The sequence below is a fragment of the Bicyclus anynana genome, chromosome Z (assembly GCF_947172395.1).
Source record: "Bicyclus anynana chromosome Z, ilBicAnyn1.1, whole genome shotgun sequence".
Lineage (NCBI taxonomy): Eukaryota > Metazoa > Arthropoda > Insecta > Lepidoptera > Nymphalidae > Bicyclus > Bicyclus anynana.
Genome location: NC_069110.1, coordinates 19245751 through 19258761, shown reverse-complemented (window position 1 = coordinate 19258761; position 13011 = coordinate 19245751). Strand labels below are relative to the sequence as shown.

The window sequence follows — 13011 nt, the reverse complement described above, 5'->3', positions numbered from 1 at the left end:
GGTCTGGTGATGAAGACGAGGGACAGTGAAGAGAACTCCTCGACGGTTCACAGTAGCTACCTTGTGTTTGGACTTGATAAATTTGTATTGATGAGAACTTTCCACCTAGATGGATTGTGACTGTACACACACAGTAGGTATGCTAACACTAAAAATAAAAAAATAAAAATTTTAATAAAAAAATTCAACCGACTTCCAACTCAAAAAATAACTTTAACTAAAAAGCAAAAAATAACATCCTACCTATGTGCTACCTTCTGATCAGTTTGAAGGCGGTGCCAAGCCAGTGTCGTGTTTTAATTAAAGCTGTTTCTGAAAGAACCACAGGCTTAGCACCGCCTTCAAACTGATCAGAAGGTAGCACATAGGTAGGATGTTATTTTTTGCTTTTTAGTTAAAATTATTTTTTGAGTTGGAAGTCGGTTGAATTTTTTTATTAAATTTTTTTAATATTTTCTATCTATTGATCACTTTCAAGGCGGTCTAACTAATGGGCCGACAATCAGTCATCTACCGTTTTCCTAGCTTTAGGTTCCGAATTGTTTTTTCATATTTATATGAAACTATCTTCGGAATATACCCTATAAAATAAATAAAGAATTATCAAAATCGGACTACTCAATAAAAAGTTATATTTGGTTTTACACTAAAATTAATGGGTAATCAATCAATCTTCCCCTGTTTTCGTAATGTAAAAATACATAGATTGTAAAACTTGATATTGCAGTAAAAATTTACTTACTACCTACCTATTTAGCTACCTACTATACTGTTAAATATAATTTGTATATGTAATTTGTACATGTAAACATTCAACTTTATTAATATACTTAAGTAAAGATTTCGCTTAAGGTACATATTATTAACTGTAACATTTTTGTACAATAAATAAATTAAATAAATGTAAGGACACTTTCCTTACATTTATTTAATTTATTTATTATACTAAAGGTCTATGAATAATTTTTGATACAGCTTTAACATTCAAGCTACACATAAATAACATTATCACGAAGGTCAACCAAATGATGGGATTTTTTTCAGAATCACCAAAAACTTTAAAAACCCTTTAAGTATTTTGCATCTTTATAAGAGTCTTATTCGAAGTATCATTGAGTATGGTTCCCCAGTTTGGTCTCCTTATCAAAAAACTTATACTAGATCCAATTGAGTCTGTAAAAAGACGATTTTTAAGAATACTGTTTTATAAATTCAACAAGGAACTGATCAACTTTTCTTTTTTTATTGAGAAAGAATACAATATGGAACTTAAGCTAACTTATCCTATTAATTATACAAATCATGCCCACGTGGAATGGTGGCAAGAATACTGGCTGCATTTCCGCGCTGGACAGCCAGGCTGATCCTTTGCGCAAAAAATTACCCAGCCCTTCTGTCACCAGTCGAGGCAACTTGCCGCGGTGAAATTATTCGGTAAAATTTTTTGGCAAGCCATGGCCCAAGGGTTTCCACGGCAAAAGGTACAAATATGTAACTCTGTCAGAGAGGCATACTTGAGCTACTTACCGGTTTCAGCTTTTTCTGCTGCGGCTCCCGGTCTTGATTCTGTCTCCCTGATATGACACGGTGCTAATGTGTCGACGCATGTAGCGTCCCACATTAGGGCCCGCCCCATTTCCCAGGGAACCAGCGTCAATCCATCAGGTCTCTTGCCATCATCCCGACTGATTCCTGATGGCTCGATTATCGCATTAATATTTATGGTATTTGTATTCTTTCTCAATAAAAAAAAAAACAACTTTTCTTATGCTGACGAACTAAACTTCATACTAGATTATCTGTATATTCGACGTAAGCTTTCTGACTTGATATTACTTCACAAAATTATTAACAACTAGCGGACGCCCGCGACTTCGTCCGCGTGAAAGTCGTTGTAAACTTTCAACTACCCCTACCCTACCACTACCCTACCCTTACCCTACCCTACCCCTGGTCTACATAGGGGTATCTACCCTACCCTACCCTACCCTACCCCTACCCTACCCTACCCCTACCCTACACTACCCCTACCCTACCCTACCCTACCCCTACCCTACTAATTAAGGCTGCACTTCTTTATTTATTCCCCCCCCCCCCGCGAGTCGCGTCGAGCAACCGTTACACAAAAATAATCCATATAGCATGAATTAGTATGCACGCGCGATGGCTTAGCGTATTTCTTGTATAACTTTGGTGATTCTTTACCGATTTTTATGATTCTTTTTTTATTGAATAGGTAATAATGTTAACTTTTTTAGTTAGGGATGAGTGATGAGAGTTAGAAACATAAGAGTAGACAAATTTAATTAGAAAGCTCCGAACTGCTAAGCTATCGGGAGTTACACGTGCTATTGTGAGTCAACCATAAAAGATAGAGATATATATGCTAATGTGTTTTATAGATAATTTTAAGGAGAACATTTCCGTCATACATGATTTCTATGTAGCTTTAATCATTAAGGCTGTACACGCGACGGAAACTTAAAAAATTGATCATTGATCATAGCGTAATGAAAAGTATACTATAACCTGCCCAGGAGTATGACGAATAATTGTACCAAGTTTCGTTAAAATCCGTCTAGTAGTTTTTGTTTCTATAAAGAACATACAGACAGACAGACAGACAGACAGACAGACAGACAGACAAAAATTTTACTGATTGCATTTTCGGCATCAGTATCGATCACTAATCACCCCCTGATAGTTATTTTGGAAATATATTTCATGTACAGAATTGACCTCTCTACAGATTTATTATAAGTATAGATGAGACTACCAACAATTCTATCAAAATAAATCAATTAGCATTAATTGCAAAGTTCGCAAGAACAACTTATTTCCTACACCTTGCTGCCGTACAAAAGTTGCTAGCCATTCCTCCATTAATCGAATTTGTAGCCTATTTAATTCTCCGCATCAAAATAATCAAGAAATCAACCTTTTTAATTCTAAAACGATCTGCTTTAGTCGTAAGATTTTTTAAAATCGGTCCAGTAGCTTTTGAGCCTATTCATTACAAAGAAACAAACATACAAACAAAGTTTTCCTCTTTATAATATTAATGATAAATAAGTATAAAGTATAGAGTATATATTAGTATATTAGTATAGTAATATAGTTAGATGATGAAATAGTTTATTTTGATAAACATTATTAGCATGAGTTAAATAAATGCGTTTAAATATAGTCCAAAAAAAATGTAAATTTTTAAATAAAAAAAATGGTTGTTGTGATGCATTCGGCCGTTTTTATATTGTTTCTATGATATAGATAGGTAAAGTGTGTCGCGGACTTTTTTGTAGATATTTATAAGATCTACAATTAATTTAAACATTTTATGGTTCTATCTTTTATAGTTTAGGCAGCATACGCAAGATAAGTAACTTTTCTGGTTGATTATTTACACCTTATGTCCAAAAAACCCAAATATCCTACGGAACCCTATTTTTTTCAAAATCAAAATCAAAATCAAAAATCATTTATTTCAAGTAGGCTCAGTTTACAAGCACTTTTGACACGTCAGTTGAGTATTTGTAAAGATTCTACCACCGGTTCGGTTTCCTAAATAAAATTTAGCCTATGTTACTTGTGGATAATGTAGCTTTCGAATGGTGAAAGAATTTTTAAAATCGGTCCAGTAGTTTTTGAGCCTATTCATTACAACCAAACAAACGTACAAACAAAGTTTTCCTCTTTATAATATTAGTATAGATTATGTAAATTATTTTGTGTGCATAAATGTTGTTGCCTGTTTAAATAAATAAATAAATCCAGAGTAAAATACATTTCCATTCCAAATTTTAGCCAAAACGCTTCAGTAGTAGCGGCGTTAAAGAGTAACAAACATCCAAACATACATCCAAACATCCATACAAACTTTCGCGTTTATAATATTAGTAGGATTCAATTTACGTAACCCTACATGCGTGTAGCCCGACACGCATTCGGCCGTTTTTATATTGTTTCATTGATAAAAACTACCCTCATCAGGATCAAGCCTCCCCCTCCCTCAAAAACATCCAGGATCCGCCACTGTACGCTACAGTAATATCTGGATCTGGCTCGTATTTTTTCGCAACTGTATATAATAATAATATTTGTTATACGATACTTCCTAACTGAGTTTATATTATTTGGATGTATTAACTTAATTATAATGACATAAATATTTGTAGTATGGTGCGGGGGAGCACGGCGCGGCGGGGGAGGGGCGCTCGAAATAGCCGCCGTATTTCGAGAGCGGCGCGCGCCCCGCGCCCCGCGCCCCGCCCCCCGCCGCCTGCGAGTGCCGCTGCGCGCGCGCTCCGCACTATCCGCTAAGAATTCGCAATCGACCGACGTCTTGGTTGTCGGAGCTGGTAATGATTTGACTTCTGCTAAATGAACCCGTGCACTAGCGCAGTACTGAGTCTATCGCAGTGGCGTGCGATCGCGGCCCCGCGGACCGAGAGCGAGCAGTGAGTTCGGTGCAGTGTCGAGTGGCATGGAGCGGCAGCGCTGGGCGGAGCAGCGCTCGGAGCGGCGCGAGCAGCGCACGGAGCAGCGCACGGAGCAGCGCTTCACGCAGACGCTCACGCAGCAAGGTCAGCAGCGAGTGGCTAGTCGGCTAGTGCGCGCCCGCCGGCGTAACCCAACCCGGAGCGGCGGGCGCGAGCGCGAGGCAGTGCGGCTATTCTGGGGGACGTGGGCGCGCCGCCCGGCTCGGGAATGCGCACCGCGCGCGAGCTTCTATTTTTCACACTAATTTTATTACATTTCGAGGAATGATCTCACTGTCTCCGCTCTATTTTTAAATCTGCCCCAGAGCGAATTGCATCACCGACGAATGGTCGAGGGCTCGCAGGCAGCGCCGGCGCCGGCACGGGACCGGAGCGGCACGTGTCCGTCCGGCGCCGGACCGGGGCGGCGCGTGCCGGCCGGCGCCGCGCGAGCCCTCGGCCCTCTGAGCAAGGCTGCAGCGCCGAGCGAATTCATGTATTCAAACTTGTTTACTTTTATGGCACTACTCGCGTCCTTATAAGGCCGACAACAATGAACATTCGAGGGTTAATTTTTAGGGTTCCGCAGGTACCTCAAAAGGAAAAAACTGAACTTTTAAGATCACTTTGTTGTCCGTCTGCCTGTCAAGACTCTTTAATTCGGGAATGCGTGGAGGTATCAAATTTAAACCGTATACCTACCAACTTACTCAGAAGACAGGTCTCCACAGTCTCATGAAGTTGTGAAAAATCAAACTCCTCAGTTTTTTTAAAGAAAACCATTTTTTTTTCAGCAAAAAAACGCTTATATCGATATTCTTATGGGAATCAATACTCATAGGGTAGTCAACAGGAAGTATCCTGTTGACTTACAACTATGTTTGGCAAGTGACATCAAGACCACAAGTTCTTACACACCACAAAATAATCTCATAACAGGGTCTATATTATTATGCTTTAAACTTCGCATTCGATTGCTGTATCATTTCTCTGAGCCTTACGTACAGAACCCTACAGAACCCTCGATGGGCGCGTCCGACTCGCACTTGTCCGGTTTTTTCTCAAACACTGACGAGCGTAACTAGGTCACGCTCCGAGGCCTCACTCGGGCGCGTGCATGTTGATATTCTGCAGCCACAACAACACCCTACCGCCTAGCCGCTGACTGACGGCGTGGTGGTCACAGCTTTATCTTATCTTAAACTTAATTTAATTGCACTAATAAATATTATTTATTAATATTATTATTATTATTAATGTATTACGCTTTTATGTAGAACACGGCATATGCTGAGCTGTACACCCTTTCTTTTTAAGGGTTACAGACAGACATGCTGTCATTAGTGTAGGGTATTGTTTTTTACATTTAGATTTGAATAAGTTTATTTTCTTTCTTTTGAGTTATTTTAGTTGAGTCTAAATAAGTATTTCTGCGCATTCGCATTCTGCCTCAAATACATTTAGTCAAGACGTTGGTACCTACCAGCGGCGAAGAGTTCATACAGGCCGATTCTCGCCGGGTTACCTTTTAAACAGTCCATACATACATATTCATTATTGTAATGATGTATGAGAAACCAAGTGGTATGAATTTCCTTTTTTTTTGGGACGGCTTACTTTCGTCAAAGTTCTATCCTTCGCCACTGGTCCCTATATTATATTATTATACCTAGGTACTTCCTACCTATACTTCTTACTAACAGACAATCAATCAACAGCCTGTATTCGTCTACTGCTGGACATAGGCCTTTCGAAGACCGCGCCTCCACACACGATCCTCCGCCTTCCTCATCCAGCCATTTCCCACTACCTTCTTGATGTCGTCGGACCATCTAGCTGGAGGGCGTCCTACTCTGCGTTTGCTGGTACATACAATAGTCTTTCTATAAGTTTGTAAAAGTAGGTAGTTCCAGAGTAAAGATAATTCTAAACTCTAAGCCATTCGCACGAGAGTTTTTTTAACGGACGTCAAAAAAGCGTCGTCGTTGTCTGCGCCACTAACGTTGCGTACGTTTTGTTTACTAGTTTTCTCCTTTCAGTTTTTTATTAAAAATCATGTCTTTAAATATTTACTTTACACCGAAAGTATAATAATTACCGAAATTATAGTAATTAGAAAAAGTTGGGTTGAAGCATTTATATCGTTTTAAATAAAAGATTTGACATCCTTTGATTTGACGTGTATATATTATAATGTCTATTAAGACTATGACGTCACGAAATAGCGGAGAGTGTTTTTGAATTTTGGAAAAAGAGATGAAATGTTTGATAAAATACGTAATTTTTAACTTGATATTTTACTAAATTTTATTAAAATTGGTGTATTTCGACCTTTATTCCAAGTACTATGTGAAATTAATATTCTTTATATTATTAAATTTGTTATGAGTCAACAACCCTATAAATTATAAGGTGGCGTTTTCGGTCGGGATTACTGACTTTAAAATTGAAAGGCATAATTTCTCATTAACCATGCATCATAAACAATTAATTGAACAATCGGTCCACAAGGTATAATAAATAAATAGCAATTTCATAGACAATTAAGTTAATCATTGATCGTGGATGACAAAAAAAAAATAATTATTGCATAGATTGGAAAGTGACTACCATTGCACGTCATTTGCCGGGTTCTGTTCATACATGCATCGCTTTTTGTGTTATGTCCGACACGAGTGGGTAAAAGTGATTAGTAAATATTCAGATTCTTACATTATGCAGTCTGTTAGTGCAAGTATTTATGTATCAATGAAAACCAGTCAGCCACTGACGATCTCACATGCCTGTAGCGCTAACTTGACTGCCGATAAAACTGATCGTGTGTTGGTCGCGATCATGTCGATCGATCAGTTTTATCGGTCAAGCCGTTAGTGCTGCAGGCATGTGAGATTGGCTAGCATAAGATGTGGTGAGTGGCTGGCATAAGATTGGAATTGGAAATTGGAAACTATTTGATAACAAAATTACAAAATTATTTTTATATTTATCAATTGAGATCCTCTTTACAAACCCTTTTATTTGAGCTGTCACATGATGCAGTTTGAATTTTTTTTTTCGTATTTTTCATCTTGCTCCCGAAAAGTGACTTTTATATTAAAAATTTTCAGAGTTTCAAAGTTTTACATACAGTAGTTTTGGAGAAAAAGGGCATAGTTAATTGTCGTCTATTTGTGTAATTTCTGTTAGTTGAGATTATTTCCGTCTCTTTTCCACTGGGAACATTGTAAGTGATGAACCTCTGTTGATTTCTGAGAAACTGCATAAGCGTAATTTGAATACGAAACAAAACAGCGAACTTGCGATACCGTTTATAGCATCGATTCCCAAAGTGATCCAGGTGGACCCCCACGGGTAACGGAAGACTCGGCGGGGGTCTACGTTGACGTCATAAAAATGGGGTTTCACTTCGTAAGCGGGGGTCCACGAAAATTTATCTGGTTTCATACCGAATGAGGAATTTTCTAAGTAAAATAATTGTGGATAGATTGCTTTCTTGTGATGTGAGTAGGTTACCGTTTAAAAAACCATACAATATATTCATAACTAACTGATGCCTGCGACTTCGTCCGCGTGGAATTCAGTTTTTTACAAATCCCGCGAGAACCATAGATTTTTCCGGAATGAAAAGTTGCTGAAAATTAAAAAAAAAAATGTGTAAATCCAGAGTAAAATCTATTTCCTTTCCAAATTTCAGCTAAATCGTTTCAGTAGCCGCAGCGTAAAGGATGAATTGTAGAAGGATTGTAATAAATACGTATAGTAGGTATGTATGGATATATGAGAAACTATATACGCCGTATGAATTTCCTTTTGTTTGGGTTACCTTCGACAATATTTCATCCTGCGCCACTGGTAGATATCAAAAATGACTTAAATTACTTTTTGCCTGGACAATTTTAGTTTTTGTAATCCACTCACAATCAATTAATTAATTAACCAAGTAATTAAATCTCACTATTTTTTATACTGTAATTTCGTGGTGACTGTTCATTCAGCTGCAACGAAAATTTCCTCGACTTTTAACGAAAGTGGCCTATGAGAAAAAAAGTTTGGGAACCTCTGGTTTATAGGAACTACCTACATTAAAAACTGACACAGTAAACATAGTTATGTTGAGATAAATTAAATTATTTGCAACAAAGGCTTATTAGAATCACGCTGATACACACACGAACAACAATTACACATCCATGCATCCCCACACACAAACACACACTCACACAGACACACACACTTTTTTATTGCTAAAATACCAATTTTAATTTAAGCAGGAAGAGCGAGGATCCTGAGATTCACACTTGGTTCAGGGTCTATAGCACCATTGTAAAGAAGGCAGGTCCTTAGTCTGAGCTCAAAACGCACATAGGAGCAGTGGTGGGTCGAAGCTCCATACCCTTTAAATTCAAATTCAAAATTCAAAATTCAAATTCAAAATTCAAAATTCATTTATTTCAAGTAGGCTCAGTTTACAAGCACTTTTGACACGTCAGTTGACTATTTGTAAAGATTCTACCACCGGTTCGAAAGGCAGGTTCTGCTGAGAAGATACCGGCAAGAAACTCAACAGTTGCTCTTTTGAAAAAGTCATACAGTATTATAATTTACAATTGATAACAATTACTGTTTACATTTCTTATAGTTTTACTTCCTGTGTGAAGGTGGAAGCTGATCCCATGGCCTCCAAGCACCTTTGTCGTTAAGGAACTCATCAATAGTGTAGTAACCTCGACTAAGTAAATGTTTTTTAACACATTGCTTAAAGTTGTGCATTGGCAAGTCCATCACATTTTTAATTAAAATGCACACAATTGAAAAGTTGGAGGTGCATGCCTGAATTCGAACCCACACCCACCGGAATCGGAGGCGGAGGTCATATCCACTGGGCTATCACATATACATGTAATTGATATACATATTCGATTATATATCATCTTGACACTTGTTCAAATACCACATTACGATAACTACAAACATCTCAGTGCGTGTCGCGTGACTCAATATTGCTCTGTCTTGGCCTCTAACTCTCTACAAATGAAAAAACCTTAATATACGAGTAAGTACCTTACATTCATACTAAAGAGAACTTAAATTTGTATCCAGAACCTCGATATCCGGACTCCGGAGTCACATAGACTAAGCTCTGAACGGCTCCACGAATAACAAAAAATTTAAATTTTAAAAAACCCATAAAATTATTAATTACACTCTCGAACAAGTCATCAATATTCCCTTTTTGAGACCGCACTCGAGTATATTTGCAGACATTCGGTTATTCTTCACCATATCACCCCCCACAACTTTTAAACGGCTCAACCGATTTTCGACAAACATATCTAAGAACATTCGCCCGTAAGTCACCTTTATAAAAAAAAAAAACTAAATTGAAATAGCTTCATCCGTTCGGGAGATATGGTACCACAGACGGACACGTCATACTTATAACACCCCTCATTTGCGTGCGTAAAAATAAACAAAAGAAAAGTGATTTTCACACTTCATTTCAAATTAGACGCCGTAGCTTCATTCCATTGATATATCTACTATTGTTATTCAGTTCAACATAGGACTGATAGTCTACGTCTCTATGGCATTGTTGTAATCGCGCGCGAAATTCATTCATTACCTACCTGCTGGCATATTCACTACTAGCTGATGCCGCGCGGTCTCACCCGCGTGGTTCCTGTTCCCGTATGAATATCAGGATAATATGTAGCCTATAGCCTTCCTCGATAAATGGGCTATCTAACACTGAAAGAATTTTTCAAATTGTACCTGTAATTCCTGAGATTAGCGCGTTCAATCAAACAAACAAACTCTTTAGCTTTATAATATTGGTATAGATTTGGTCGTTATTATCAACCTATTAAAATAAACATCAAATCAATTGACATAATGTCATCTACATACTGTATGATATCCACCAGTAAGCACCGGATGACGTTTGTTACATAGAAATACCTACTATAGCCTCCGGTATGAAAAAAATATGGGCAGTAAAATTCAATGAACGAATGACAGCGTTACGTTTTTTGTGCGCAACCTATTCTGCGCACCTTTCACTTTTCAGGCGTCAGTATTGAGACGTACATAGTGTATGGTGCGGGGCAACATACACTTATTTAGACAGTCGATCTGAAAGAGTAAACTCCATTCGTGCATCGGAGCTGACACACACTTTTTTTTTTATTTCTAAACCTTCCCGAACTAGTGACTCATTATTTAAATAGTACCTACACAGCAGCGGCGAAGAGTTCATTCAAGCCGATTCCCGCCGGGTTACCTATAAAAGTGTATGCATATTCATTGCTGTGTGAATTTCCTTTTCCTTTGGACGCCTTACCTTCATCTAAATCCTTCGCCACTGCTACACAGAGATACATAATAACCGTGCAGGAAAATAAGGATACGTTTCACTGCAAGAGATTCTTTTAAAGTGTTTGCTTCACGTATACAAGTGAAAGGTCGTTGGAAGTGCGCGAAACGACAGTGAAAACGTCATTTTGTCGCGTTTTTCACATTTTTCCCGCCGCCGGCGACGTTGTCATTATTCTACGGTTCCCACTGGTACGAAATAGAAAACCGGTAATTATTCATTGAGAACAAAACCTCTAACGTCGCGTGTTATAAAAACTAAAAGTAGTTTTATTAAACAACCCCTTTTCCCAATGGAGTAACTATATCATCGGTGGCTATAACTTGGCAAATTCGTTGGTAACATTTCCGATGGTCTGCGCGGGCCGGGAGGAGGGTAACGATGTCCCGCGCGCACGACTTCATGGAGAACGTTTTGGTTTCATTGGGATTGAAAGTTAAATAATATAAATGAAAACTAACCTGAATCCACGTGGTAAGTTATTTTATATCATCCAAAGTTAGAATAGATGACATGAGTAATCAGAGATAGCTTCTAAGCAATGATATTAATTACTGTTAGATGTGTTACTACTCGTAGACCATGAAAAATGACGCAATTTATAGTTAACTTAATGTTAGTTGTGGTCAACAACGAACGTTATTTAAACAAATAATACAGTGGCGTAGCTTGCCTTGGTGGGGTCCTGTATGAAAATAGCTGGGGGGTCCAATAAACGAGCGGCAATGAATAATAATGTTAACTATTTTTTAAATTTTATCTTTCTGTATTCTCCGTTGAAATCAAAAAATACTCGTGAAGGAATTATTCCGATACGTTAATTAATTCCCAATATACAGAATTTTAAAGTGAGCACGCGGTGATCAGCTCGCGTTTAACGCCGTGACGTCATCAAACAACATTTGCTCGCCCGGTAGAGGCAATTTCGTACTTCTGCCTTACCTAGCGACGAACAGAACAGACGAAAGAATCTCTTTAGTTTTTTATGTTTTTTTATCAAGCACCAGATTATTAAATATTGCTGATTATTTTTTTTCTAATTTCTGCTATCACACTTACGGGGCTCCGTATCCGTAACTATACAAATCATGCCCACGTGGAAAGGTGGCAAGAATACTGGCTGCATTTCCGCGCTGGACATCCAGGCTGATCCTATGCGCAAAAAATGAGCCAGCCCTTCTGTCACCAGTCGTGGCAACTAGCCGCGGTGAAATGATACGGTAAAATTTTTTGGCACTGCGACTCCATGGCCCAAGGGTCTCCACGGCAAAAGGTACAAATATGTAACTCTCTGTCAGAGAGGCATACTTGAGCCACTTACCGGTTTCAGCTTTTTTAGTTGTGTGTTCAGGAAGTGTAAAAACTATATATACATAAATATTGAATGGAATTAAAAACGAAATTGTGCAATTGTGCACTCAGTGTTGTAGCCTATTCTGATCACTTTATGCGGTGATTTTGTACGGATGTAACCGATCTATAATATAAAATTATCATTGCTTGTAAGAGATATCGAAAACTTGATACCTCATGTGGATATTGAAGTTAAATTTAAAAAATGAAAGTCGCTGCCATTTTGCCACCGGACAATGCAACAGTCTCGTTTTAGGTCAGAAATAATAATAGATTAATGAAAGAAGAAGAAAGAAAGAAAGACGAGTCCTTTATTTTTAAGTAATGCCACATATAACATTATTAATATCTAAATTATATTATGGCTTAGTTGTCCACTCAAACAGTGGAGCAATAAAGAATTCCCCGTAATGTGTGGCATAACCTAGAAAAAGGGCCCAACTCAGCATTTTGCCACATACTTTCAATTAAAAAAAGGATGCAGCACTGATTTTCAGAGTTAATCATCTTCCGCGACTTCGTCCGTGAAAACTCTGCCCTCTAACTTCAAAGAATTACCGTCATACTTCAAAGTATCCGTGCTAAACATGAATTTTTCAGGGATCAAAGTATATAGTCCTATTAATATTATAAAAGCAAAAGTTTGTAGGATGTATGTTTGGATGTTTGTTACTCATTAACGCCGCAACTACTTTGCTGAACCGATTTGGCTGAAATTTAAAATGACAAGATTAAGTTTCACGAATTAATATTTTTATAACCCCTTCTTTATGAATCTTATTGTAAAAATTATCTAACACCAACAGT

At 38.0% G+C, this 13011-nt stretch overlaps 1 protein-coding gene across 1 annotated transcript in view; it reads left to right on the top strand.

Annotated features, from left to right (window-relative positions):
- The first annotated feature begins 4299 nt into the window (after positions 1–4299).
- Positions 4300–13011, top strand: part of LOC112052908 (titin) — a 57983-nt gene continuing 49271 nt past the window's right edge. The window contains exon 1 of the mRNA XM_024092151.2: positions 4300–4583. Coding sequence (XP_023947919.2) covers positions 4484–4583 — 100 coding nt within the window. The 5' untranslated portion in view covers positions 4300–4483. The remainder of the gene's footprint in view (positions 4584–13011) is intronic.